The sequence below is a fragment of the Dendropsophus ebraccatus genome, chromosome 2 (assembly GCF_027789765.1).
Source record: "Dendropsophus ebraccatus isolate aDenEbr1 chromosome 2, aDenEbr1.pat, whole genome shotgun sequence".
In the NCBI taxonomy this organism is placed as follows: domain Eukaryota; kingdom Metazoa; phylum Chordata; class Amphibia; order Anura; family Hylidae; genus Dendropsophus; species Dendropsophus ebraccatus.
In genome coordinates this window covers 161123373-161150577 of record NC_091455.1, presented here as the reverse complement: position 1 = coordinate 161150577, position 27205 = coordinate 161123373, and the positions used below count along the sequence as shown (strand labels likewise).

The window sequence follows — 27205 nt, the reverse complement described above, 5'->3', positions numbered from 1 at the left end:
CAAGTTATCGATGGCAGTGGGATTACAGTGACAAGTCTACAGAAAACTAAATGTTGCCCCCAGTCAGTGCACAGTCTAGTGTAAAGTCTGCCCCTGGTCAGTGCAGAGCTTAGTATAAGCGCTGCTCCTGGGCAGTCCACAGGCCAGTGTAATTACTGCCCCTGGCCAGTCTACAATGTGGTATAAACCTCCCTGGTCAATGCAGTCTAATATTTCTGTATGTGCAGGATTTCTTTTTTTAATTACTGACAAAAAGGAGGCTATACCGGAAGAGAGGGACATGGAAAAATTATATGGCAGGAGTCCGATTGTTTATGGGGGTACAAAAGGTGGCAGGGCACAATGTAGGATTCGGAGGGTGGCAGAAGTGAGAAAGGTGATGCAAGGGGTGGGGGGTGGGGTGATATTACCAGGTGGTTAAATTTAGGAAGACAAGAAACATACAAATGAACATAGAATAATCATCCCACAGAAGATGCTGTCTATAAGGGAGACAAACAGGCATTAGCCTAAGGAACATTGTGACCGGTCTATGTACACTGAAGACAGAGCAGCATCTTCGGGTTACAGGTGGTGGAAAAATTCTAAAGCCATCCATTCCTCCACCATCTTGCTTATTCTGCTAGCAACGTGGAACTGCCTGGTCCTGGCTACTGTGTTGTTTTAATAGCAGAGGGCGGCAGCTTCACACTGCTGCCACCTCCTGGACACAATAGTTATCTCTTTTAAACCAGAGGAGATACTATAATAAACTACTGACCAGCTGCTGGTGGGTTGTCTGGACCTAGGAGTGGGTGGCCTGCAGGGAAAGCATTGATTGCTACTATTTAGAGGTAATTTCAGCCTTTATTGCAATTATGCTCCTACAAGGCACAGATGTATTAGTAGGAGCAGTAGTCTGAACCAACCATCTGCATATCCCTACCGACTTATGGTTGAAGTGGATTTATAGTATTTGTGAAGTAGTGTGCTACCTGTCTCCTTTATGTACTTTCCTTGCTTTACTGAAAACATATATACAAATAGTAATAACATTACTGATATCATTTGCATTACACAAAATATAGCAGTGTTCAGTATATAAGAAACAGCTAATACTAGCAAATGCACAGTATAACATACTGAATGTATTAGATGTTATCTTAAAGTTTTATGATCTAGCTTATTCCTTATTCATGGATACAGTTCTATAGCTCCTAAGAGCAGTCATTTGTTCTAAAATTGCACAGTATGATGTATACCTTACCTCTGAGCTTATAAACTTCTCCACCGGCAGAATACACAGCTATCATATAGGGGGCCTCATCACTCGGTGAAATCACAGACCCAGCAAGAGACAAAAATCCTCGAGGCTTCTGGGTTTTGCTAGCTTCAGTGATGAAATATTGCAGAACCCCAGAGTCAAAGTCCAATATAAAATATCTGTAAAACCAGAACATGAGAACGTGTTATTGTATAGGACAAATAATAAAGGTCTTGCATGGGCAAAACAGAGAGATACAGACAGTAGTATTTCACCATTTAAAATCCACATAATCTACAGTATGTGGGCTGTCTGGAGATCGCTGAAGGGGCATGGAGGTCGGACCCCCACAATCTCTAACTTGTCCCCTATCCTGGGAACAAGTAAGTTTTGTTCAGAAAAAAACTTTAGGGTGCAGATTTGAAGTTGGACAGTCAAAGCAAATCAAATCTGCACCATCAAATCTGCTGCACATCTGAATGCACCCATAGGGTGCGTTCACATGTATAGGATCTACAGCAGATTTGATGGAGCAGATTTAAAGTTGCTGATTTGCTTTGAATGTAATCTGGGCCATCAAATCTGCTGCGGATCCTGTACGTGTGAATGCACTCTAAGGGTAGCTTCACACCCACCGTATCGCAGCAGATTTTCTGCTGAGGATCCGCAGCAGATTTGATCTAAATAAGATAACACTGCATCAAATCTGCACCATCAAATCTGCTGCGGATCCTGTACGTGTGAATGCACCCTTAATGGTTATTTCAATATCGTAATAATGTCCTATTGACCAACATTTTCCAAAGTTTTGCAAATAGAACCTATTAACAAATACTAATCTGCACAAAGATGTTCCCATTAAACACACAATCTCATTTGTCATAACCGGTTTTTTGCAGACCCCTGCAAATACTTGCACCCAAATAAGATAATTTATCTCTTATTCCTCATAGAAGTGTTTGCATAAATTGACAATCGGGTTTTACCATTCTGCTCATCAAAGAGGTGCACAAACTGACAGTGCCTAACCGATGCTGACCAAGTCAATCCAGTGTAAGGAGGCAGCCTAGTGACAAGCGGGACGCACTGTTCAAATGCCAATCAAGTAAAACATTCCCAGGAGTATGTAATTTACAGTAAGTAAGCGATTTTTAATTATTGATGACTAAAGATAAACGATCGTAAACAAGATTGTTTATCAACAACCTGAAATCGTTCACCGTGTTACACAGAACGATAGTTGTTAGTTATGACTGTCACCACGATTGATCTGATCCCAGTAAAAGAATGAATGATGTGCAATTACACTTAATGAATAGTGAACAAATGTGGAATTACAGCGAATAATTAGCAAACGATTAACCATGATTTTAGGGCCAGATCTAAATCAACGATCAATGACACACAAACGATTTTTCGATCTTTGCCTGCAATTACACAGGACGATTATCATTTCAATTCAAACGATATAACGAGTTTTCATGCAATAATCATCCCGTGTAATAGGGCCCTAAGCAAATCACTTTGTTAGTTGGGCAGTCAGCTTATCAGCACCATAGCTTTCTCTAAACTACAGTCAGTGTGGCTGGATGTGTCAGGAAACTCCAGCTGATTTCGATAAGAGCTTAAAAGTTCCTAATGAATGTCTAAATCAATGCAATTTATTTCTTGTGAAATTATATATATTCTGATGCAGAAATTGGTGCAGTTTCTGATGTATTTTTTACTTGTGTGAATAAATCCTTACTGTGCCTATGCATTGAGCAGGTCAACTATGGCTGTAATACAATAATATGGGGCATCATAGAAAACACCAATCTCTACTCTTTAAAGAGGATGCACCACCAGGTACATCCTCTAAGCTGAACCCACGGATTAAACAGTGCTGTCACGGGGAAGCCGTGCCGCGGTCCGTTTTTCATACCGCGGCCCGTTTCCTGTGCACGGCGCCGTTCTATGCACCGGACCCGGCCGGTGCTCGAGCACTGGAGGTAGGCCGGGGTGCCCCTGGTGGGAGGGAATTCTCTTCCCTGTATGACGCGGCTCAATTCATTCTTAAGGAGCCGCGTCATACAGGGGAGGGACTGCGGCACCAGCTTCCCCGTGACGGCGCCGTTCGATCTGTGGGTTCAGCTTAAAGAGGATGTACCTGGTGGTACATCCTCTTTAACCCAATGCTGATCAGAGCATACAAAATAAGACATGAAGGTGTACACGCCGTTGACTGCATTACGGCAAATGCTAGTAAGGCATCTGAAGCTATACCTGTTCTGACATTCCAGGGTCCATATATACACACATATATGCCCGTACATTAGCCTAACATAAAAATCATCTAAAATTAAGTAGCCTCTGACTGCACAGACCCATAAGCAGCAAGATGCAAGGCAATGTGCGATCTGACACTATTTTTTTTATTATAGCCAGCATTGACAGCAATCTGTGTTAGACCTTGTTCATGTATGTCTGTTGATCTGGCACTGCCTGGGTCTGTGATGGGAACACATAGGGACACCAGATGCCGCAAGCTGGATCTTTTGCATCTGGCATCTTATCTGTAGCCTCATAGGGTGAAATGGCACTGCGCCTGACATGGCAAATATGCCGAATGAAAGATCTGTGACCCTATATAACCCTACTATGCTGATGCAGAGGAAGACAAAAAAATACCCTTATGAAGCAGATGCCAATTGCCCCATCACAGGGAGAAAGACTCCAATATAGAAATCAGAATAAATCCCTGGAGCAACATCCTACCATATGAAATCTAGAACCTATAACTTGTAATACTTGTAATTAGGGCTGGGCGATATGGCCAAAAAATAAAATCTTGATTTTTAAAATTTTTGGGACGATTCTCGATTTAAATCTTGATTTTTTTCTTTTTTCTTAATAAACAGAACATTTTTCTCCCTGCAGCGTCAGATACTATTTTAATGAGTCTGAGACAACTGTATTGCTTCCCCGTGTAACAGTGCTCCCCCTGTGCCCCCATGTAGTATAAAGCCCCCTCTATGCCCTATATAAGTAGTTTACCCAAATATGTGCCACTCTGTGCCCCCATATAGTATAGATCTTCTTTGTGCCTCCATCTAGGTAGGGTGTAGTAGTGGAGGTATAGTGGATAAGGGGTATGGTAGTACAGGTAAAGATGAGGGGTGTAGTAGTAGTAGTACAGGAATAGATGAGGAGTGACTGGGGCAGCTGGGGTAGCTGAGGGGGACTGGGGCAGCCGAGAGGGCCTGGGGGTGACTGAGGGAGACAGGGGCAGCTGGGGGTGACTGGGGCAGTTTGGGGTACTGAGGCAGCCTGGGGGTGAATAAGGGAGTCTGGGGGTGAATGAGGGAGTCTGGGGGTGAATGAGGGAGCCTGGGGGTGAATGAGGGGGTGAATGAGGGGGCGACTGAGGGAGATAGGGGCAGCTGGGGGTGACTGAGGGAGACAGTGGCAGCTGGGGGTGGCTGGGGCAGTTTGGGGTGACTGAGGGAGACAGGAGCAGTTGGGGGTGACTTCAAGCACATCACACACAAACAGCTCTGCTAAACACAGCACATGTAGTGCTCTGGTGAACACTTTTCACATAGAACTTGCAAAGAGCTTTGCTGCCTGCAAGTACATTACATACACAGAGCTCTGCTGTATGCAAGTCACACAAGCAGCCCTGTCCTGTGTATATTACACATACAGCTCTGCTACACAGATATCACATACAGAGCTCTGCTGCATGTATATTTCCCACCCGCACAACTCCACATCTTCTGCTCACGTGACCACAAGGCTCTAAATGTCATCATTCCGGCCTGAGCGACTCCTCCCCGACACGTGAGCGGCAGTCACATGGCCATGACGTCATGAAAGGTCCTTTGCCCTCTCGGATGTAGCGGGGCTTCTTCTTCCTCCACTTGCCCCGGTGTACGGGAGGCGGCGGCCATGCTCGGCTCTCCTGGAGACAGAGCTCAGACTATCTTCCGTGCACCGCTCCGCCCGCAAAGATTTTTTGTGAAAATCAAATTTACGATTTTCACAAAAAATCAAAATCGATTCTAACATTCTGGGCGAATTAATCAAATTAATTTGATTAATCGCCCAGCCCTACTTGAAATATTTAATTAAGAAAAGCATCCAAGCCTCCCTTGAACTTATTTAATAAATCAGCCATGACAACATAATCATGCAGAAAGTTCCATAGTCTTACTGCTCTTACAGTAAAGAATCCCCATCTGTGCTAGTGGTGAAACTTTTTTCCTCTAGACGTAGAAAACTTGTCATTGTTATAGGCCTAGGTGTAGTACCTCCATACTGTCCATTCATACTTTTGTACACTTATCAGATCGCCCCTAAGACATCTTTTATATAATCTAAACAACCCCAAGATGGATAATCTGCTAGTAAATTAGGTTTTTAAGGTTGTCCTTCAAGGAGCTATCACAGTACAAAAGTTGTCAGTAAGGTTATTCTTAGCCACCTCAGTGGCTGAGGGACACTACACTTCATATCATAGATGGAAGAGCTGTCCAGATGGCAATTTGCCCAATTTGGTACCACTCTTCCATGATATCTAAATTGTAAAGTGCTGCGGAATCTGTTGGCGCTATATAAATAAAAGATGATTATGATTATTATTATTATTTATTTTTTTTATCTGCCATCAAGGGAGAGTCAGGAGACCACAGCAGACACATTACATGTATGGCTGTCTCACGGTGACAATGCATTATTAAATAAAACATTAATGACCCTTGCCCCTAAAAGGGTTAACATTTTTTCAGATCATAATGGATTTTGATTAACAGCAAAATAATCTACATAGAACATATATAGAACATATGTGATTTTACTTTTATTCTACCAAGAATATAAACATTACAAAAATGTAAGTTCTTGGCACAACAACAACTACAGACTTTCCTCATAAACCAGAGAAGCAGCTTTACTTATTACAGCCTGTACTGTGCCAAGCAAAATTACATCTCTCTGGGGAGCTAGAAGATGCACTGGGTTGTATATCTATACCTAAAAGTGGTTGTATCCAGTAAGTGGAGACAGATACACAAAATCTATTATAACAAAAAAAAGCTGGCGAAAAGGTCCCGGTAAGAATACCTACATATCCCTGTAAAGGGGGCACTACACTAGCCTATTACTTCCAGTTTCCCAAGTGATCAATGGCAGCAGGATTACAAGTAGGGAGGGGAGGAAGAAAGGAGAAGCGTCACGGACCTAGGAAACAGAAACTCTAGGTCACATCACTAGAGACACGATCGGTAAGGATTTACTCTCATCAAACAGACGATACCATTGGTTTGGGACAGTGCCAATTTACATTTTCGAGTTTCTGTTTTTTTCTTTCTTACCAGAGCCATTGCTTTTTTCTTTTTTTTTACAGGACCAAATGTACTTTTTAATGGTGCTCTTTATTTTTTCTATAAAACATATTGTAAATCTAGCCAGAAAAAAAAAGGAGAATTTTTTTTTTTACTTAGTTATTAGAGTTTTTAATTTACTTTTTTTTTATTGATTTTGTGACCAAGAAAACACAATGCTGGCATTTGCCTTTTCTTTCCGTATACACCATTCACCATAAAAGTCTAACAATGTTATATTTCGGTAGTTTTGACAAATCTGCAAATGTTAAAAAAGTAAACAAAAATTGTATTATTTGAGGGAAGGGGTGTTTATTAACGTCTATGAGCGACTGCTTGGGATAGGGGTCAATATAATGCTATTACACTAATCCTTAAGATTGGAAGGCTATAACAAAATATGGTCTCAGCATCCGGCCAGCTATTCCACCAATGATGCGCCTTTACCATGTTGTAATGCCACTGCTGGTTTTGACAGCGGCATTTAAACAGTAAGTATCCAGCATACAGCAATTGCTTGGTATGTGCTATAAGTGCCAGTTCCCTGCTGCTGAATAAGCCAGCTCCATACATTCTTAAAAGCCCCTAGACATATTGGTACATCATGGTGGCCATAATGGGTCAAAATATTATTCATGATGATACTGGTGTATGTTGTAAATAATAAATAAATAAATAAAGTAAAAAAAAAATGCCAGAATGCATAAAGGAACAGACGAGAAACTATTAATTTGGGTCAAATTAGTCCAGTGCCCAAGGGTTTAAAAATGTTGCCCCTGAAATTCTAAAGATATAAAATAAACTGTTGTTGAACAAGTGAAATAAACAGAACGGCCTGTAATATCTATATCATCTATCATATCCACGTTTTATTTTTACTCTTCACAAACCATTAAAACATTACAGATATTCTCCAAAGTGCTCTACACACACATCTCACACAAAGGGTTTTTCTTCTCTGGAATCTCTAGATATGGAATAGTAAAAATGGCCTTGACAGGGCTCCTGCCTTGTGAATTGTTGAATGAAAGCCTATCATGAGCATTACCTTGTCATGGTTAGTTGAACAAGCAAAGCAAATGTGCCTTCACAATATCGATTGTGTATTATCAGGAGAAAAAGGCAGGCAATCACAAAGGATAGTCCGGGCTGTAACGCGCTCTGTGCCCATGCAAGTAATCAGACACGTATTCAAGAAGAACAAAACCGAAAATAGAGGGATGAAAGCCTCTTAGAGAATCAATGGGATCGTTTCATATTGCTACATTCCAATGGTTCTCTGAACTGCTATAGATCATCTCTGAAATATCCACATGGAACAGCCAGCATCCAAGCTCTTGTGGCGATTTTTAAGTTAAAGGGGTTGGCCACTTTATAGTAAAATAGTTCAGTGTACTGTATTAGTAAGTGTACTCACTGTATATACTGACAGCAGCTTCCTGGGTACCTCAAAGAGCTAATATCAGACTCCCCTCCTCCAGGCTGTGTTGTTCTGCTCTGTGGTGAGTACATCCATAAGATGCCCCCCCCCTCTAGTGTCCTACATAGGCAAATACAGGCTCAGTGATGGACACTGTAGGGTAGGGCATGGTCACATGATCCTCCATGTCGTCCATCTTATGGACAGACTCACCAGAGCAGGACAGCACAGCCTGGAGGAGGGGAGTCTGATTTTAGCTCTATGTGGTACACAAGGAGCTGCAGTCAGTAAGTGCAGTGAGTACAGTTACTAAAACTGTACACTGAACAATTTTATTATAAAGTGACCAACCCCTTTAAGTAGAGAAATTAAATGTATCCGACACTAGAGATAGTAGATCTTATACTATGAAATATAGTTCATTATAGATGCTGTCCAATGAAGTCTTGCATCAATCATGAAACAGAAGGGCAATGGCTTATCTATTTAACTGTGTCACATCCTTCACTACGTCATTGACACACAGAGGAAGCTCTCCACCTGTATCAGCACATCAGTTACTACAATGAACGCTCTGACTCTGGAAGCACGCAGCAGAATGCAGTCAGGACATCAGGAAAGGTTTCAGAAATAATATTAGTAAGTTACATTTGCAAACCAATGCTGGACTTTTTGAGTTGCCTGAACTTTAAAGAGGTTGTCCGATAACTACAAGTTAGGCTGGGTTCACACTGCGTTTTTGCAATCCGTTTTTTGCAAAAAACGGATGAAAAAAAGGATGCATTTGTGTGCGTCCGTTTTGATCCATTTTCCCATTGACTTCCATTATAAAAAAAAAAGGATCAAAAAGGATCAGTTTTTTTTTTTTTTAATGGACACAAAAATGTAGCTGACACTACTTTTGTGTCCGTTAAAAAAAACAGATCCGTTTTGATCCGTTTTTTTTACAATGAAAGTCAATGGAAAAACGGATCAAAACGGATGCACACAAATGCATTCGTTTTTGTTTAATCCGTTGTTCGCAAAAAAAAATGGATTGCAAAAACGCAGTGTGAACCCAGCCTTATCCTCTATCATAAGGATAGGAGGATAACCATCAGATCACAGTGGGTGCGAAGGCTGGGACAAAAGTCTCCCATCAGAATGTAATAGCAGTGTTTATTGTAATAGAATGTGTTTATTATCTATGGAAGCCACCAGACATAGCCAAGTGTTGTGCTTGGAGGATGCAGGATAACCTTTAATCATGGGACAATGCCTTTAAAGCCCCAATTCACATACATCTAGTAATCCACAGTTATCCTGGAGGGATGTGCTGGATTGAGCATCCTATCCAACACTTTTAGGGTACAAACCCACACACCGTATACGCAGCAGATACGCAACAAATACGCAGCAGATTTGATAGTGAATATTTGATGCTGTGATCAGTTATTTAGATCTAATCTGCTGCGTTATTTGCTGCATATTTGCTGGGTATTTGTTGCGTATCGCAGCAGTAAATACGCTGCATATACGGTGTGTGGGTTTATACCCTTAGGGTACAAACACACACACCGTATACGCAGCAGATACGCAGCAGATCTGCAGCAGATTTGATGCTGTGTTCAGTTATATAGATCTAATCTGCTGCGTATAGCAGCAGTAAATACGCAGCGTATACGGTGTGTGTGTGTTTGTACCCGTAGGGTACAAACACACACCGTATACGCAGCATATTTACTGCTGCGATAAGCAGCAAATACGCAGCAGATTAGATTAAAGGGGGAGTCCACCAAAATTTTTTTTATTTTAAATCAACTGGTGCCATAAAGTGCCAGAGATTTGTAATTCACTTCTATTAAAAAATCTTAAGTCTTCCGGTACTTATCAGCTGCTGTGTGTCCAGCAGGAAGTGGTGTTTTCTTTCCTGTCTGACCCAGTGCTCTCTGTTGCCTCCTCTGTCCATGTCAGGAACGGTCCAAAGCAGGAGCAAATCCCCATAGAATACCTCTCCTGCTCTCCAGACTGGAAATAATACAACTTCCTGTTGGGCAAAAAGCAGCTGATAAGTACTGGAAGGCTTGAGATTTTTTAATAGAAGTAAATTACAAATCTCTGGCACTTCATGGCAGCAGTTGATTTGAAAGAAAAAATTTTGGGGTGAACTACCCCTTTAAATAACTGAACACAGCATCAAATCTGCACCATCAAATCTGCTGCAGATCTGCTGCGTATACGGTGTGTGTGTGTTTGTACCCGTAAGGATGAACTGTAGCACGATTACAGCCTATTGAAGATCCGGCCAGTCAGGCCTAGTCAACTATGGTTTTCATAATGGTACAGTTTTGCCATACAATGACCATTAGGCGGCTTGCTGGCACACGTTTGCATCTATTGGTCTGACTATAGACTACAGACGGGGTGTCATTTGAGCCTCAATATCAAATAAAATCCCTAAAAACAAGGACCACACAAGTGCACTATAAAAGTACAGCCTTGACGCTGCATCCCTAGAGATGTGAGGTGCTCAGGCACCGTACAAGTATCAAATGCCAGGAAAGTAAAAAGCAATAGACACCTTTTGTTTTTACACATTGGTAGTTGCCTCCACAACAGCAAAAGCATAGGAGATTTTTAATTAAAACTATTCATTATGTTTCTGAATTTTACATCGAAGAAATAAATGAATAAAAATAACAATAAAAAAAGTGCAAAGGTGTCCACAGCTTTAGAGTTATATGACTGTGTTCTATGGCTAGAAACAGAACACTAGGCCATGGTCTTACTTCATTTGCTGGCCTTCTAAATATTATAATGCTATAGGCAGAGATGTAATAATAGGAAGAGCCGCAGCGTCTCCAGACAGTCAGGCTGGATGTAGAAATGATCTGGTATTTCATAATGCTATTCAGACTGCTGCAGGATGTCTTCATTCCCGTTGTACTGCTCAAGTGCCTGCACCACTGCCTTCTGCATATTTCAGACAATTCATACAGATGAAATGAAATAGCTGCTGCAAATTCAGACAGGAAACGGCAGGAAATGTCTTTGTCAATCATTGTGCCTCAGATGAGATGTTCTAGTGTGAATACATTGCTTCGATACTGAGCAGTAAATATATACAGTATGTGGCTGCTTATTATGGGAGCATATTTCTTTCAGCTCTAAGCAATACATTGGAATACACTTCGGCAATAGACATTCAAATGTCTTTCTCACATGAGAAACTATACAGCTGACAATTGTATTAGGAGCCACAAATGGGGTCTGTGAAAGACGCCGAGAAGGGAGTTTTTATATTTATACAAAGGACTGAATAAACTAAGGGGGTAATGCACCAGTTAAGACCCGGCACTTGTACAGTATGAATAAGGAGATCCTGACAGCTCTACTCCACTGGTTATAGTGATGGCTTAAAAACTTGTCTCTCATTAAAGGGGTTATTCTACTTTAAAATATTGTTGGCCAATCTTCAGACACTTCTGCCAAACAGCTTTTTTGAAGGATCCTCCTCAGTCATTAGTGCTGATCATACCTGCACTATTGTACTTTTAGTAGTGGTGGTGCAAGGTACTGCAGCATTGCCCCATTCACTTGAATGGGACAACACTGCAGTATGACTTGTATGACTGCTACTAAGAGTATGATCAGCAGTAAACATTAAAGAAGCTAAAAGCTGTTGTCCTACGGATTCCGCTGCTCGTCCCCGCTTGACTCTCTGCCTGTGCCATAGACTCCATTCTATGCTCGGGCAGATTTCGCTGTCCGCCCATAGAATTGAATCTGCAGATGGCACAGGCACAGCTTTTGTGCCAGTTTTATCAATGAACATCACTAAGGGGGAGATTTATCAATGGGTGTAAAATTTAGACTGGTGCAAACTGGCCACAGCTACCAATCACAGCTCAGTTTCCAGCTCTGGTGAAAGAAAAGAGGATCTGTGATTGGTTGGTGTGGGCACCAGTCTACATTTTACACCCTTTGATAAATCTCCCCCTGTATGTTCATTTGTGGCATTTCACCGCAATAATTTTTATGTCTCCAAATAATTTTTAATAATGCAAACATGAGTATACGTTATTTTATAACCTACCACATTTCACTACACTGTGCCCCTTCCATCCTAATATACAGTATAAACCTATTTTCCCCACATAGTAAGACGGAACAGCCAGTGTCTGAGAAGATCATCCCGGCCATGTACTGCAGTGCCGCATACTCCATTGTGTGAACTGACAAGGTTTTTTGTGGCTGATATTCAGCAAATAGCGGCCACAGAAAACTGACTTGTCAGTTTCTTGCGGCGTCGCTAGGGATCCCAGACGGAGTGTATACTATGCGGGAGATTAATCAAACATGGTGTTAAGTAAGACTGGCTTAGTTGCCCCTAGCAACCAATCAGATTCCGTTCTTACAACTGCCCTGATTATTATAAAACTTACGCAATGGAAACATGGCCTAAGAGTGCGTTCACACGTACAGGATATGCTGCAGATTTGTTGGCCCACATTTGATTTGCTTTGAATCTGCAACTTCAAATCTGCGCCATCAAATCTGATACAGATATGCTGCAGATCCTGTACATGTGAATGCACCCTTACAACATTTATTTGGTTAGACCAATAAACTTGTTAAAAAAATATAGCTCTTTAGTTATATAGCCGCTTTTGCTCCTTAAAGGGGTACTTCAGAGAAAAAAAATCAAATCATATATACAACTTGGCAACACAGAGGGCCATGGGCCCAAACAAGCCAGTATATCCCCGAATAACCGATAAAACGTAACTTTTATTAAATCATAAATTATAAATAGAAATATTGACGTGAAAATGTCTGATTAAAACTACCACCATACAGTCACAACTCAGAGTGCCTATGTTCACTAACAAGTGATACACGTAATGCTCAAATTAGCTGCAGACTAACTAAGCTAGATAGGACTGTAAAGGTAGACTAAGGGTACAAACCCACACACCGTATACACAGCAGATGCGCAACAAATACGCAGCAGATTTGATGGTGCAGATTTGATGCTGTGTTCAGTTATTTAGATCTAATCTGCTGCGTATCTGCTGCGTATTTGCTGCGTATCGCAGCATTAAATACGCTGTGTATACGGTGTGTGGGTTTATACCCTTAAAATCAAAACACCGCCTCCACAACTAGTTTCACTCCACAACGGAGCGTCTTCAGGTGTAGGGCAAATGGCGGCGTCCCTGGCATCGTTTGGTCTTTTATAACCTAGGTACTAATCAGACTCACAGGCGGAGATAAGCAGTAACCAATCTGATTGTACAAACCAACAAACCTATTACAAAAGGCCGGCCCCCCTTAGTTACATCCATACACCTGTCCTCACCTGCATTACGTCACTTCGATGGTCCACCCATAACAAAAGATCTCAACCAATGCGCATCACAAACGCCGATGTCCAATCACAAGCCACATTGACTACATCATCAGATCGCGTCGGGCGTCTCAAAATGAAGAGTCAGAGTTACGTCACTCACGCATGCGTGCGAACTTAGAAAAAATATCAAATATCGCTACAGCGCCTGCGCCTATACCCGCACATGCGCGCAAACTTAGAAAACGGCAGTGGGCATCGACTAACATAGAGGAGCCACTACTTAACTTGGAGTGCCAGGGTGATTAGAAATAAAATAGTAAATGGACACTAGTGAGGGTAGATCAGGAGTGACTTCTTGAACCTAAACTGATGAACTAATGTACTAACAAAAACTATCCCAATATGTTTGTTTACAACAAAATATACACTGTAAATGAAATATATATATTTACTAAACATTACTATAATACACCAATATGCTTAACAAAAGATACATTGATTATATGACTACATAACTAGAGATAATTAATGTTTAAGATAAATAAATAACTATTAAAGTATGCATAACTAATGTCCTCATAGGAAGGTCAGTTCTACAACCAATACCTTGTACAAACCCTTCATAGGGTCTGGGTAGTAGCGTACTACCCCGCACTCATACCCATGCCAGGGATAAAAAACAGATCACATCAAAACTATAGAATTTTATAAACTAAATTATTAACAATATTTACAAATGCTGATGTACTAAACTAAATATTACAAAAAAGCGGCATAAGAAAAACCTTCGTTCAGACCGTTAGGACTAAGACTCGATAAACGAAAAATCCATCTCGCTTCTTCTTCTTGTTAGTCGATGCCCACTGCCGTTTTCTAAGTTTGCGCGCATGCGCGGGTATAGGCGCAGGCGCTGTAGCGATATTTGATATTTTTTCTAAGTTCGCACGCATGCGTGAGTGACGTAACTCTGACTCTTCATTTTGAGACGCCCGACGCGATCTGATGATGTAGTCAATGTGGCTTGTGATTGGACATCGGCGTTTGTGATGCGCATTGGTTGAGATCTTTTGTTATGGGTGGACCATCGAAGTGACGTAATGCAGGTGAGGACAGGTGTATGGATGTAACTAAGGGGGGCCGGCCTTTTGTAATAGGTTTGTTGGTTTGTACAATCAGATTGGTTACTGCTTATCTCCGCCTGTGAGTCTGATTAGTACCTAGGTTATAAAAGACCAAACGATGCCAGGGACGCCGCCATTTGCCCTACACCTGAAGACGCTCCGTTGTGGAGTGAAACTAGTTGTGGAGGCGGTGTTTTGATTTTAAGTCTACCTTTACAGTCCTATCTAGCTTAGTTAGTCTGCAGCTAATTTGAGCATTACGTGTATCACTTGTTAGTGAACATAGGCATTGTGACTGTATGGTAGTAGTTTTAATCCCACATTTTCACGTCAATATTTCTATTTTTAATTTATGATTTAATAAAAGTTACGTTTTATCGGTTATTCGGGGATATACTGGCTTGTTTGGGCCCATGGCCGTCTGTGTTGCCAAGTTGTATATATATAAATAGCCAGTAGTCCCTGATTAGTAAGGCACATTTTTTCTTGAGTTTGTTTAAAAAATCAAATCAACTCAGTTGGAACAGAGTTCCAAACCCCACCCAATCTGGAGACAAGAGAGGGGAAAAAGTGGCCATGTTTTTGTAGCGCTGAATAACCCCTTTAAGTCATCTAGTACTTATCAGCTGCTGTATGTCCTGGAGGAAAGGGCGTATTCTTTCCAGTCTGACACAGTGCTCTCTGCTGCCACTTCTGTCCATGTCAGGAACTTTTCAGAGCAGGAAATTTCTATGGGGATTTGCTACAGCTCTGGACAGTTGCTGACACAGACAAAGGTGGTAGTAGGGAGCGCTACATAACAATGGAAAGAATACACCACTTCCTGCAGGACATCTGACAGCTGATAAGTATTGGAAGACTTTTTTTTTTCTTCAGAGTATATTTTCAAGACATTGGACCCAAAATCTGCTTTCAAAGTATAAATTGTGTCAGTAATATTTACTGACATAGCAAACTATACACAATACTGTCTGCAAAAACATAATACATAACCACTGTTGTTTGCCTATCTATGTGCTTTACCTCCCTAACTAGCAGGGAGCTCCTCTCTCTCTGCAGTCTAGCCACACAATGAGAGAGCAGGGACGCTCAGGCACTTCCTGTTCCTGGAGTGACGTCACACACCTTGATATTCACATAAAAACAGGATGAAAGGGATTATACGAGTAATAATTCCTTGTATCCTCTTCCATTCTGTGAAAACAATACAGTTTTGCGACGCAGTTGCGATTTTAACGAACTTCGTAACAAACTTTTTGCAAAGTTCATAATGAATCTGGTTCGCTCATCCCTATTCACAATGCATTTCCTCTAATCAGAAGTTTAGTGAAAGTAAAGATTCACCAAACTTTGCAGAACAACATTCAATAGATAAAGCAATGCATCTCTGATCATTTCCAAAAAAAAAAAAAAAAAAACTAAAACCATAAACCCACAGGAAAACTCTATGAACAACAGCTAGGATGAAAACCTTTTAATCACAGATTTTGCTCCACGGTAAAGTGTATTTCAGTCCATTTTACAGTCCATTAAATATGGGCACAGTGTTAGCAATTGCTTTAGCCAATGATATGAAATAATGGCTATGTTCATAATAGGCAAAGACCAGAAAAAAAATACTGTTTGCTAAAATAGATGGAAAACTGCCTGGAAGGTGCATCCGGAACATGTAAATTGAATAAAAATATATTTAGGCAGCGCACAGGTGGAGGCAATCAAATGCTATTTCATTCTCCTATTTTAGGTTGTTGACTGTTTAAGCGATTGTCTGCCTTAAATCTGCTACTTCCATAAAGAGAAAATATGATTTTAATAAGCCATCATTTTTAATATTTAGATTAAGCGGAAATGCGCCACATCATTACAATAAACACCTGGGGATAGCAGATGGCTGTATAAAACTAATCAGCTATGGAAAATCACAATACCCGCCGCATTCACTTGAAAAATCACATTCATTTCTGCAGCATTTTTAGCATTGTAATTTACTTTTAAAAGTACTACAGGAGCATCCTGACCACAAATCTTTGCATTCATCCCAAGTCCAGTGGGCTTTATATCAATATAAATACATTCATCAAATTGGGATTTACTCTCGAGCATCAAACCCATAAGTACTTTTATAGTTACTCCAGCATATAAGCCACCTGCTGAGAAATATGAAGCCAGTGTGCTACTTCGAATGCAGATATTATAAAGACCATAAACATTTCTCCATTCTTTTATTGCCAATTTTACACATTTGGGGTACAAACACACACACACACACCGTATATGCAGCAGATCTGCAGAAAATACGCAGCAGATCTGCAGCAGATTTGATAGTGCAGATTTGATGCTGTGTTCAGTTATTTAGATATAATCTGCTGCGTATCTGCTGCGTATCGCAGCAGTAAATACGCTGTGTATACGGTGTGTGGGTTTATACCCTTAGGGTATAAACCCACACACCGTATATGCAGCAGATATGTAACAAATACGCAGCAGATTTGTTGGTACAGATTTGATGCTGTGTTCAGTTATTTAGATCTAATCTGCTGCGATTTTGCTGCGAGTTTGCTGCGTATCGCAGCAGTAAATACGCTGCATATACGGTGTGTGGGTTTATACCCTTAAGGTATGTTCCCACTACGGATTACACACCGAAATTTCACCTGGTGGCTGTGCCATCTCAGCTTGAAGTTCCGCCGTCCACCTCAAGAATTGACATTGAAATTTTATCACGAAAGCTGTAGTAAGAACATACCCTAAATAGGTATTCCGGTATCAGGAAATTGTACTTAAATATTTTTGCTTAAAAGACCCCAGACAGGAAGTTGTATAATGCTTTCATTTTTTAATTCAGTGTTGTCTCAGCAGCTCCATCTGACTAGCCACAGCAGCCTACATCACCATTTCCCTGTCAGGTACACATATGCATATACATCTCTATAAGGACATTTAGGGTACAAACACACACACCGTATACGCAGCAGATACGCAGCAGATTTGATGGTGCAGATTTGATGCTGTGTTCAGTTATTTAGATCTAATCTGCTGCGTATTTGCTGCGTATCGCAGCAGTAAATATGCTGCGTATATGGTGTGTGTGTTTGTATCCTTAGAGAAGAATGAGGTGTTTATACCATGCAAGTTTGTGCTGAACTATGCGGCAGGCAGAGGAGCAGACAAGGAATGAACATAGCACCTGTGTATATAATGGCTCAATAGCAATCATCTGCTGCAGGTCTGGGCAATTATTAATTTGCCCAGGGACTGTGGCACAATTTATATTTTAGCAAAAAATGCAAATTCACCAACAGTGTAGTGAAATTGTGTAATTAGTAGAGATGAGCGGACTTTTTCGGATTTCTGGTTCGTGAGAACCAGAACGATTGTCGTTGGATTCCTGCTGTCTGCTCGCTCCGTGCAGCAGGTGGATACCTAGAACGCCTGAAAAACTGGGATACAGCCAATGCCAATGGTTGTATCCCAGTTTTTCATGCGTTCCTTAGGAGGTATCCACCTGCTGCACGGAGAGAGCAGACAGCGAGAATCCAACCCCAATTGTTATGGTTCTCACAAACCAGAAATCCGAAAAGTCCGCTCATCTCTAGTAATTAGATACAGCCTGTGTATAGGTAAAAACATTTGTTAGGCCTGTGTACCAGGCAGTTAGGGTGGAGGGCTTTACCACAAAACACTGAAGCTTCCTTGGCATACAGCCTGCTGAACAGTGTCCCTGAAGGGTTATGAGATAAATCAGTCAGCTTCATGTGGGGCGGCTGTGGCGTTATCTACAACACAGGTTGTGCTGCGCTGTCAATGTGGTGATCTGTGACCTCTGCACAGCCTGTGTGGGTTTTCCCTCCTTAAAGGGGTTGTCTGGCGATAAAAAATTATTCACAGAATAACACACATTACAAAGTTATACAACTTTGTAATGTATGTTATGTCTGTGAATGGCCCCCTTCCCCGTGTTTCCCCCCACCCACGCTAGACCCGGAAGTGTGGTGCATTATACTCACCGCATCTCGTGTCGTCCACGGTCTCCGATCCTCAGCAGTGACGTCTTCTTCATGAGGCCGGCGGATCTTCCCGAGTGCCGGCCGCCCTCTGCAGCGTCATCCGAAGCTCAGCCGCGATTGGCTGAGCATAACTGTGCTCAGCCAATCGCGGCTGAGCAGCTGATGACGTGGCCGCGTCATCAGCTGCTCAGCCGCGATTGGCTGAGCACAGTTATGCTCAGCCAATCGCGGCTGAGCTTCGGATGACGCTGCAGAGGGCGGTCGGCACTCGGGAAGATCCGCCGGCCTCCCGAAGAAGACGTCACTGCTGAGGATCGGAGACCGTGGTCGGCACGTGACAGGTAATGTATAGCGCACCACACTTCCGGGTACACGGGTGGGGGTGGTGGGACACGGGGATGGGGGCCATTCACAGACATAACATACATTACAAAGTTGTATAACTTTGTAATGTGTGTTATTCTGTGAATAATTTTTTATTGCCGGACAACCCCTTTAACCTCTCCATGCAGTGTCCAGGATCTTCTGCCTGCCTCCCTGCTAGTTCTTAGGAAGTAACACTTTCTGTCTTCTCTCCTGTATCTTTTTCTTCCCTTTCTCTCTCTCTCTACCTCCTCTCTCCTATCTACAGTATATCGTATCTATCTCTGTCTAGTCTGTCAATCTATTTGAAACCCCTATCTATACACCGAGACGCGTCAATATTTTAAAGAAAATCAAGATTTTATTTTTAGGTCATATCGCCCAGCCATAGTCTACTGGGTACTGAAATATTCTGCAACAGTGTTTACACAGGAAGAAGTGCAGATGATTATAGATTTTGAATCCTGCTCTAAAGGCACAAACAGCTAAATATTGGGCGTTTCCCCATCCTTAGCTTATCGCTGTCACTTTTACACGAGATGACTATCGCTCTCAGAACTGTTTCTTGCAACACTCCTGGATAATCAGTCATTTACATTCCAGGGTCCATTAACAAACACTCTAAAGCAGGGATGGAGAACTTTCAGCCCTCCAGTCAGGGCCGTGACAAAGGGTAGGCCAGGGTAGGTGATGGCCTAGGGCGCCATCTTCTGCTGAATTACAGGGGGCGCAATGTATTCTCAAGTAAAAATACCCCCACCCAACCTCACCCGTGGCAGCATCTCTTCCCCCTCTGCCCGCAGCTGCTGAAGGCTCCAGCCCCGCAGCGGCAGGACCTGCTCTCCTCCTCTATTCTGCTTGGCTCCAGAGCCGAACATAAACTTCCAACCAATGTCACATGACCTCCAGAGACAATCAGGAGAGGGGAGAAGTGCAGAGACAACCCCCGCCTCCCGACAGAGACAGATGAGGAGTCTGATCCTCGCTGAGAGACAGGGTCATCCTCCACTGCTACTGCTGTGTGGGTGAGTATATGTGTGTATCTGTGTGTGTGTGCTAATGGAGTGTGTGTGTGTGTTAGTGGAATGTGTGTGCTAATGGAGTGTGTGTGTGTGTTAGTGCTCATGTGTGGCTGTGGTAGAACTACAGCTCCCTTCCCATCATGCTCCTGTGTGGCTGTGGTAAATCAGGGCTGTGGAGTCGGTAAGCTGCAGCTCCGACTCCTGAATTTTATCAGGACAGACTCCTGCTCCTTCATAAATGGCCAGTCATATACCAGGGGGGGTTATTTATCACACTGGCTCAGCAGCTTCTCCCTAATGTCCTACATGATCCTGGGGCGACTTCTGAGGGAATGAGGAAAGATATAAAGCAACTTCTCCTGTGTGCAGTGGATGCAGCCAGTCTCCAGCCTCCATGTCCTGAACTACTCACAACTAGAATAGAGGGAGCAGGTGGTCTTTTCCTGCTGACAATCTTCTATGTTTCTAACTAAATATTCACTATACACATAGAAATACTGCTAACAATGCCAGATCCCTGTGATATAGAGAGGGTCACACAAGTGATATAGAGGGGTCATTGTGGATGTGGGGGCACGCTATAGCACACACACAGCCTGCTGTAGCCAAAGCACACACACATAGCCTGCTGCAGTCATAGCACACACTCACACAGCCTGCTGCAGCCATAGCGCGCGCACACACACACACACACACACCTGCATCCATAGAACACTGAAGAAAAACACCACATTGAGGACAGAGGTTACTGCTACACTACTTATGTCTTCTCCTCCTCCTGATCTATATTACACAGGATATCTTCATATTACACTGCTGCTCATATACAGTCATCCAGCACAGAAACAAACTGCCAAATAGTTACTGGCAACTTTTCCCCGACCACCCTTATCTAATAGGGCCAGTGTCCTATTAGAATGTTGCTCATAATATATATTGATGAGCAAAACTTTAACTTTAACAAAAATTCATATAAAAAATTCTTAATTGTTCTAGGACAGTGTCATCCTCCAGTGGACAATGAACTGGCTCCCTGTGTAAGAAGTTTGTGGAGCCCTGCTATACACTATGTGGGGGCAGCCAGGAGGCTATACTGTATGTGGGAAATATACACTGGGAGGGAGGGGGGCGCCATTTGCCTTCTCTGCCTAGGGCACCAAAACTCCTAGTCCCAGCCCTGCCTCCAGTTATTGCAAAACTACAATTCTCAGAGCTTTGACTGTCCAGACATGACTGGAATTGCAGTTTCACAACAGTTGGAGGGCTGCAGGTTCCCGATCCCTGCTATAGTGTGTATGTTAGAAGACCCTAGGCTGCAAGATATTTGTAACATATCTCCAGAGCAGCTCTGACATAACGTGAATGTGCTTAGAAAATCTCTAGAATTTGTCTACTAAAAGCGGCTTGTCAGATGGAACTGTGTAACATATTTATCAAAGTCTAGACTTAACCGGTATGACAAGTCAGACAATGCCAAGAATTTGGGTGTTTTCTACCAGTTTGCTGCAATAGAAACATTAATCATGAGCTGTGTTACTGCTGAATATATTTGTTGCAAACTACACAAAGTAATAACCATATTTACATAGTGCCAAGTCCAGTGCCAGTGACATCATTGATAAGTCTGTCCCCATGTGCCACTAGAAGCTACAAACCTAACAGCACAATGCAAAGTTGTTTAAATGAACAGTAGAAAAACGAAATCGCCATTGTCAGGTATACAGATTTCTTTTCTACTGTGACATATAATAGCAAATAGTCAGAACACAATCAATGAAAAGCAGTAGCCTCACATATGCTTGTGTCAGTCGGTGAGCTCGACTCATACGTTTCCATTTTATCAGCGCAGAAGTCATGTACCTGACAGAAATTAACATTTTCATGTATAAATATTGTCAACCACACATCAGCAAGATGAAAGATCTGCAAGCAATGCAACATATCCATTCTGCCCACGCTACGCCTTCTCTGGCTGCATAAAAATAAACTGGAATATATTAGAAACCTTTGGTATACTGATGGGATGAGGTCTCTAATTCTGTGCTATAAAATGCACAAACACTTGATTACTAAGCCATGATACGCTGCAATTAATAGACAGATGTCTAGAAGAAAATATTATAAATAGATTATAGATAAAGAAGAAATAGAATATTGTTAGGATCTTCACAATGCGTATAGTGTCTGTGTGCCGGATGCACCACATCTCCACTGGGAGATTTTCCCAGTGGATATATTAGCACCTATAACCCAACAGATTTGATGGTGCAGATTTGATGCTGTGTTCAGTTATTTAGATCTAATCTGCTGCGTATGGCAGCAGTAAATACGCTGCGTATACAGTGTGTGTGTGTTTAAACCCTTAATGTGTACCTGCAGTTTCAAAAATTTTTGGACATGTCAGAGACGTGGTCTGCTCCCTAATTTGTGTCAGTTTAACCCCTTGCCTCTAAAGCCTGTTTTGGCCTTAATGACCAGGCTCATTTTTCAAAATCTGACCTGTCTCACTTTATGCTCTTATAGCTCAGTGATGCTTTAACGTATGCTAGCGATTCTGAGATTGTTTTTTCGTCACATATGGCACTTTATATTAGTAGCAAAATTTGGTCACTACTTTGTGTATTTTTTGTGAAAAACATCAAAATATCAAGAAAAATTTGAAAATGTAGCATTTTATGAACTTCTGAAATTCTCTGCTTCTAAAAAAGGAAGTCATAGCACATAAATTAGTTACTAAGTCACATTACCAATATGTCCTCTTTATTCTGGCATAATTTGGGAAACATATTTTACTTTTTTAGGGTGTTACGGGGCTTAGAAATTTATGAGCAAATTATCACATTTTGTGAAAATTTCCAAAACTGATTTTTTTTAGGGACCAGTTCTTTTTTTAAATGGATTAAGAGGGCTTGTATACTGAAACCCCCCATAAGTGACCCCATTTTGGAAACTAGACACCTTAAAGAATTAATCTAGGGGTATAATGAGCATTTTAACCCTACAGGGGCTGGAGGAAAGTATTTACAATTAGGCCGTAAAAAAATCGAAAATGTAAATTTTCAAATAATATATACGTTTAGATTAAAGTTTCTCATTTTCAAAAGGAACATGAGAAAAAAAGCATGCCAAAATTTGTAACGCAGGTTCTCCTGAATACAACGGTACCCCAGATGTGGGCGTAAACCACTGTATGGGCACACAGCCGGGCTCAGAAGTAAAGGAGCGCCAATTAGCTTTTTTAATGCAGATTTTGCTGAAGAAGTTTCTGAGCGCCAGGTGCATTTGCAGAGCCCCTGTAGTGTCCGCAGAATAGAATCCCCCCAAAAGTCACCCCATTTTCGAAAGTACACCCCTCAAAGAAATCATCTTGGGGTAGGATGAGCATTTTGACCCCACATGTATTAGAGGAAAGTATTCAAAATTAGACAGTAAAAATGAAAAACACGAATTTTTCCAATAATATGTTTGTTTAGTTTGAAATTTCTCAATTTCACGAGGAACAAGAGAAAAAAGTACCCCAAAATTTGTAAAGAAGGTTCTCCTGAATACAACGGTACCCCATATGTGGGTGTAAACCACTCTATGGGCACACAGCCGGGCTCAGAAGAAAAGGAGCGCCAATTAGCTTTTTCAATGCAGATTTTGCTGAAGAAGTTTCTGAGCGCCAGGTGCATTTGCAGCGCCCCTGTAGTGCCCGCAGAAGAGAAACCCCCCAAAAGTCACCCCATTTTGGAAAGTACACCCCTCAAAGAATTCATCTTGGGGTGTGGTGACCATTTTGACCCCACAGGTATTAGAGGAAAGTATTTAAAATTAGATAGTAAAAATGAAAAACTTGAATTTTTCCTATAATATGTTTGTTTAGTTTGAAATTTCTCAATTTCACGAGGAACAAGAGAAAAAAAGTACCCCCAAATTTGTAAAGAAGGTTCTCCTGAATACAACGGTACCCCATATTTGGGCATAAACCACTGCATGGCCACACAGGAAGGCTCAGAAAGAAGGGAGCGCCAATTAGCATTTTCAGTTCAGATTTTGCTGAAGAAATTTCTGAGCGCCAGGTGCGTTTGCAGCGCCCCTGTAGTGTCCGCAGAAGAGAACCCCCCCAAAAGTCCCCCCATTTTGGAAAGTACACCCCTCAAAGAATTCATCTTGGGGTGTGGTGACCATTTTGACCCCAAAGGTATTAGAGGAAAGTATTCAAAATAAGACAGTAAAATTGAAAAACTAGAATTTTTCCAATAATATGTTCGTTTAGTTTGAAATTTCTCAATTTCACTAGGAACAGGGGATAGGCTGCATGCCCAAATCTGTAACGCAGGTTCCCCTGAGTAGAACGGTACCCCATATGTGGGCATAAACCACTGTATGGGCACACAGCCGGGCTCAGAAGGGAAGGAGCGCCAATTAGCATTTTCAGTGCAGATTTTTCCGAAGAAGTTTCTGAGTGCCAGGTGCGTTTGCAGTGCCCCTGTAGTGTCAGAAGAATAGAACCCCAGCAAAAGTCACCCCATTTAGGAAAGTACACCCCTGAAAGAATTCATCTTGGGGTGCAGTGAGCGGTTTGACCCCACAGGTATTAGAGGAAAGTATTCAAAATAAGACAGTAAAAATGAAAAACTCGAATTTTTCCAATAATATGTTCGTTTAGTTTAAAATTTCTTAATTTCACGAGGAACAGGAGAGAAAACGTACCCCAAAATCTGTAACGCAGCTTCTTCTGAGTAAAACGGTACCCCATATGTGGGCATAAACCACAGTATGGGCACACAGCCGGGCTCAGAAGGAAGGGAGCGCCAATTTGCTGGAGCAAAACCGCAGCTAGTAATAGTTATTAGAATAGCGCAGTTACTAAAATACAATAAAAAATTAGATTACAGGTAATGTGGGGTGGTCACGGGCAACCTGGGGTGGTCACAGGCAACCTGGGGTGGTCACGGGCAACCTGGGGTGGTCACGGGCAACCTGGGTTGGTTATGGGCAACCTGGGGTGGTTACAGAGAATCTGGGGTGGTTACAGGCAACGCGGGGTGGCTACGGGCAACGTGGGGTGGTAACGGATAAACTGAAGTGCTTATAGGTAATCTGGGATGGATACCTGTAATCTGGCGTGGTTACGGGAAATCTGGAGAGGGTTAGAGGCAACGTGCGGTGGTTATAGGCAACGTGCGGTGGTCAGGGGCAACGTGCGGTGGTCAGGGGCAACGTGCGGTGGTCAGGGGCAACGTGCGGTGGTCAGGGGCAACCTGCGGTGGTCAGGGGCAACCTGCGGTGGTCAGAGGCAACGTGCGGTGATTAGAGGCAACGTGCGGTGGTTAGAGGCAACGTGCGGTGATTAGAGGCAACGTGGGGTGGTAACGGATAAACTGAAGTGCTTATAGGTAATCTGGGATGGATACCTGTAATCTGGCGTGGTTACGGGAAATCTGGAGAGGGTTAGAGGCAACGTGCGGTGGTTATAGGCAACGTGCGGTGGTCAGGGGCAACCTGCGGTGGTCAGGGGCAACCTGCGGTGGTCAGAGGCAACGTGCGGTGATTAGAGGCAACGTGCGGTGGTTAGGGGCAACCTGCGGTGGTCAGGGGCAACCTGCGGTGGTCAGGGGCAACCTGCGGTGGTCAGGGGCAACGTGCCGTGGTCAGAGGCAACGTGCGGTGGTCAGCGGCAGCGTGCGGTAGTTACGGGCAATCTGGAGGGGGTCACTGGCAATTTGGGGTGGTTACGGTCAAGATGTGGTGGTTATGGGCAACGTGCGGTGGTTACATGTAATCTGGCGTGTTTACGGGCAACCTGCGGCGGTTACGGGCAAACTGGGGCGGATACGGGCAACCTGCGGTGGTTACGGGCAAACTGGGGCAGATACGGGCAACCTGCGGTGGTTACGGGTAATCTGGGAGTAAAACGCAATTATTACTATAATAAAAAGTGTGTTTTATTTTGTTTGTATGTTTTTCACTTTTTCACATTTACACTTTTTCACTTGTACTTTTTTCACTTTCATTTTCACTGTATTACTATGATTACTGTGATATTTTCTATCACAGTAATCATAGTTTAGTGACAGAGACCAAATTGGTCTCTGTCACTTTAAATTTTCAGAGCTAACTGCTTCTGACGCGCATGCGCACATCAGAAGCAGTCAGGACGTCGAGGAGGACGGAGCTCCAGGATCAGGTAACGTATGTGGGGAAGGGGGGGTGACTGGGGGACGGGGGTGACTGGGGGGGGTGGGGGGCGACTTGGGGGGGGCACGGTGACACTTTTTATCCCCTGTCACCAATGATTTATGGTGACAGGGGATAAAAAGTGCCGGGCAGCACTGGGAACAGGCGATCGGCGGTATATAGTATATACCGCCGATCGCCTGTTCCGGGACCCCACAGGGGGGGTCCCCGATCACTGCCCCATGCTCTCCGCTACCTCCGGTGGCGGAGAGCATGGGGTTTTCATTCATTTTTTATTTCCATCGCTGCGAACAAACATCGTTTATTCGCAGCGATGGGGGCGGCCATCTTGGATTTGATGGCCGCCCGGGGAGGGGGGGGGGGTAGAGATCGGCCACAAGGGGGCTGATCTGAGGTCTGATTAATACTTATTTCATCTCCCCCCACCGTGGATTCACGGTGGGGGGAGATGAAATGCAGCGGCGGCGCCGGTACTGGCGGATCGCCGCTATAACGGTAATAGCGGCGATCCGCCAGTACCGGGGGGGGAAAGGGAACTGCCGGGGGAGGATCTGTAGTGGCGGCGGGAGGAGGCAACATGCAACAGCCCCCTCCCGCCGCCCGATCGCCTCCCAATGCAAACATATCCCCATAGACGCTGCGGTCGCATTGACCGCGGCGTCTATGGGGTTAACTGCCCGGGGGGAGCGCGGCTCCCCTCCGAGCAGAGGCAGCGGGAGGAGGCTATGTGACATAGCCTCCTCCCGCTGCCCGATCTCACCTCGGGACAGCGGGGGGAGGCAGGGAAGACATGACGTTTGGGAAACGTCATGTTGCGGGAACTACCTGCTTTACATGACGTTTCCCAAACGTCATTTTGCGGCAAGGGGTTATCCAGTGCTACAAAAACATGGCCACTTTCTTCCAGAAACAGCACCGCTTTTGTCTCCAGCTAGGGTGGGGTTTTGGGGAGCTTAATTGCAAACCGCACCTGAACTAGAGACAAGAGTTGTGTTGTCTCAGAAAGAAAGTGGCGATGTTTTTGTAGCACTGGATAACCCCTTTAAAAATCAGGCTCCATAGACTTACATTACATTAGGAGCTACACATGACAGAGCCAGGAGAGGATCGTGCTGTGTTCTCTGCACTGTACTTTATGTTAGGCTGTGCTA

General features: G+C 43.1%; 1 protein-coding gene across 3 annotated transcripts in view; it reads right to left on the bottom strand.

Annotated features, from left to right (window-relative positions):
- The window catches only part of OSBPL10 (oxysterol binding protein like 10), a 302765-nt gene that overhangs the window by 204040 nt on the left and 71520 nt on the right, over positions 1-27205 (bottom strand). For all 3 annotated transcript variants that reach the window (XM_069958631.1, XM_069958632.1, XM_069958633.1), the window contains exon 2: positions 1247-1422. In XM_069958631.1, the coding sequence (XP_069814732.1) occupies positions 1247-1422 (176 nt within the window). The remainder of the gene's footprint in view (positions 1-1246; positions 1423-27205) is intronic.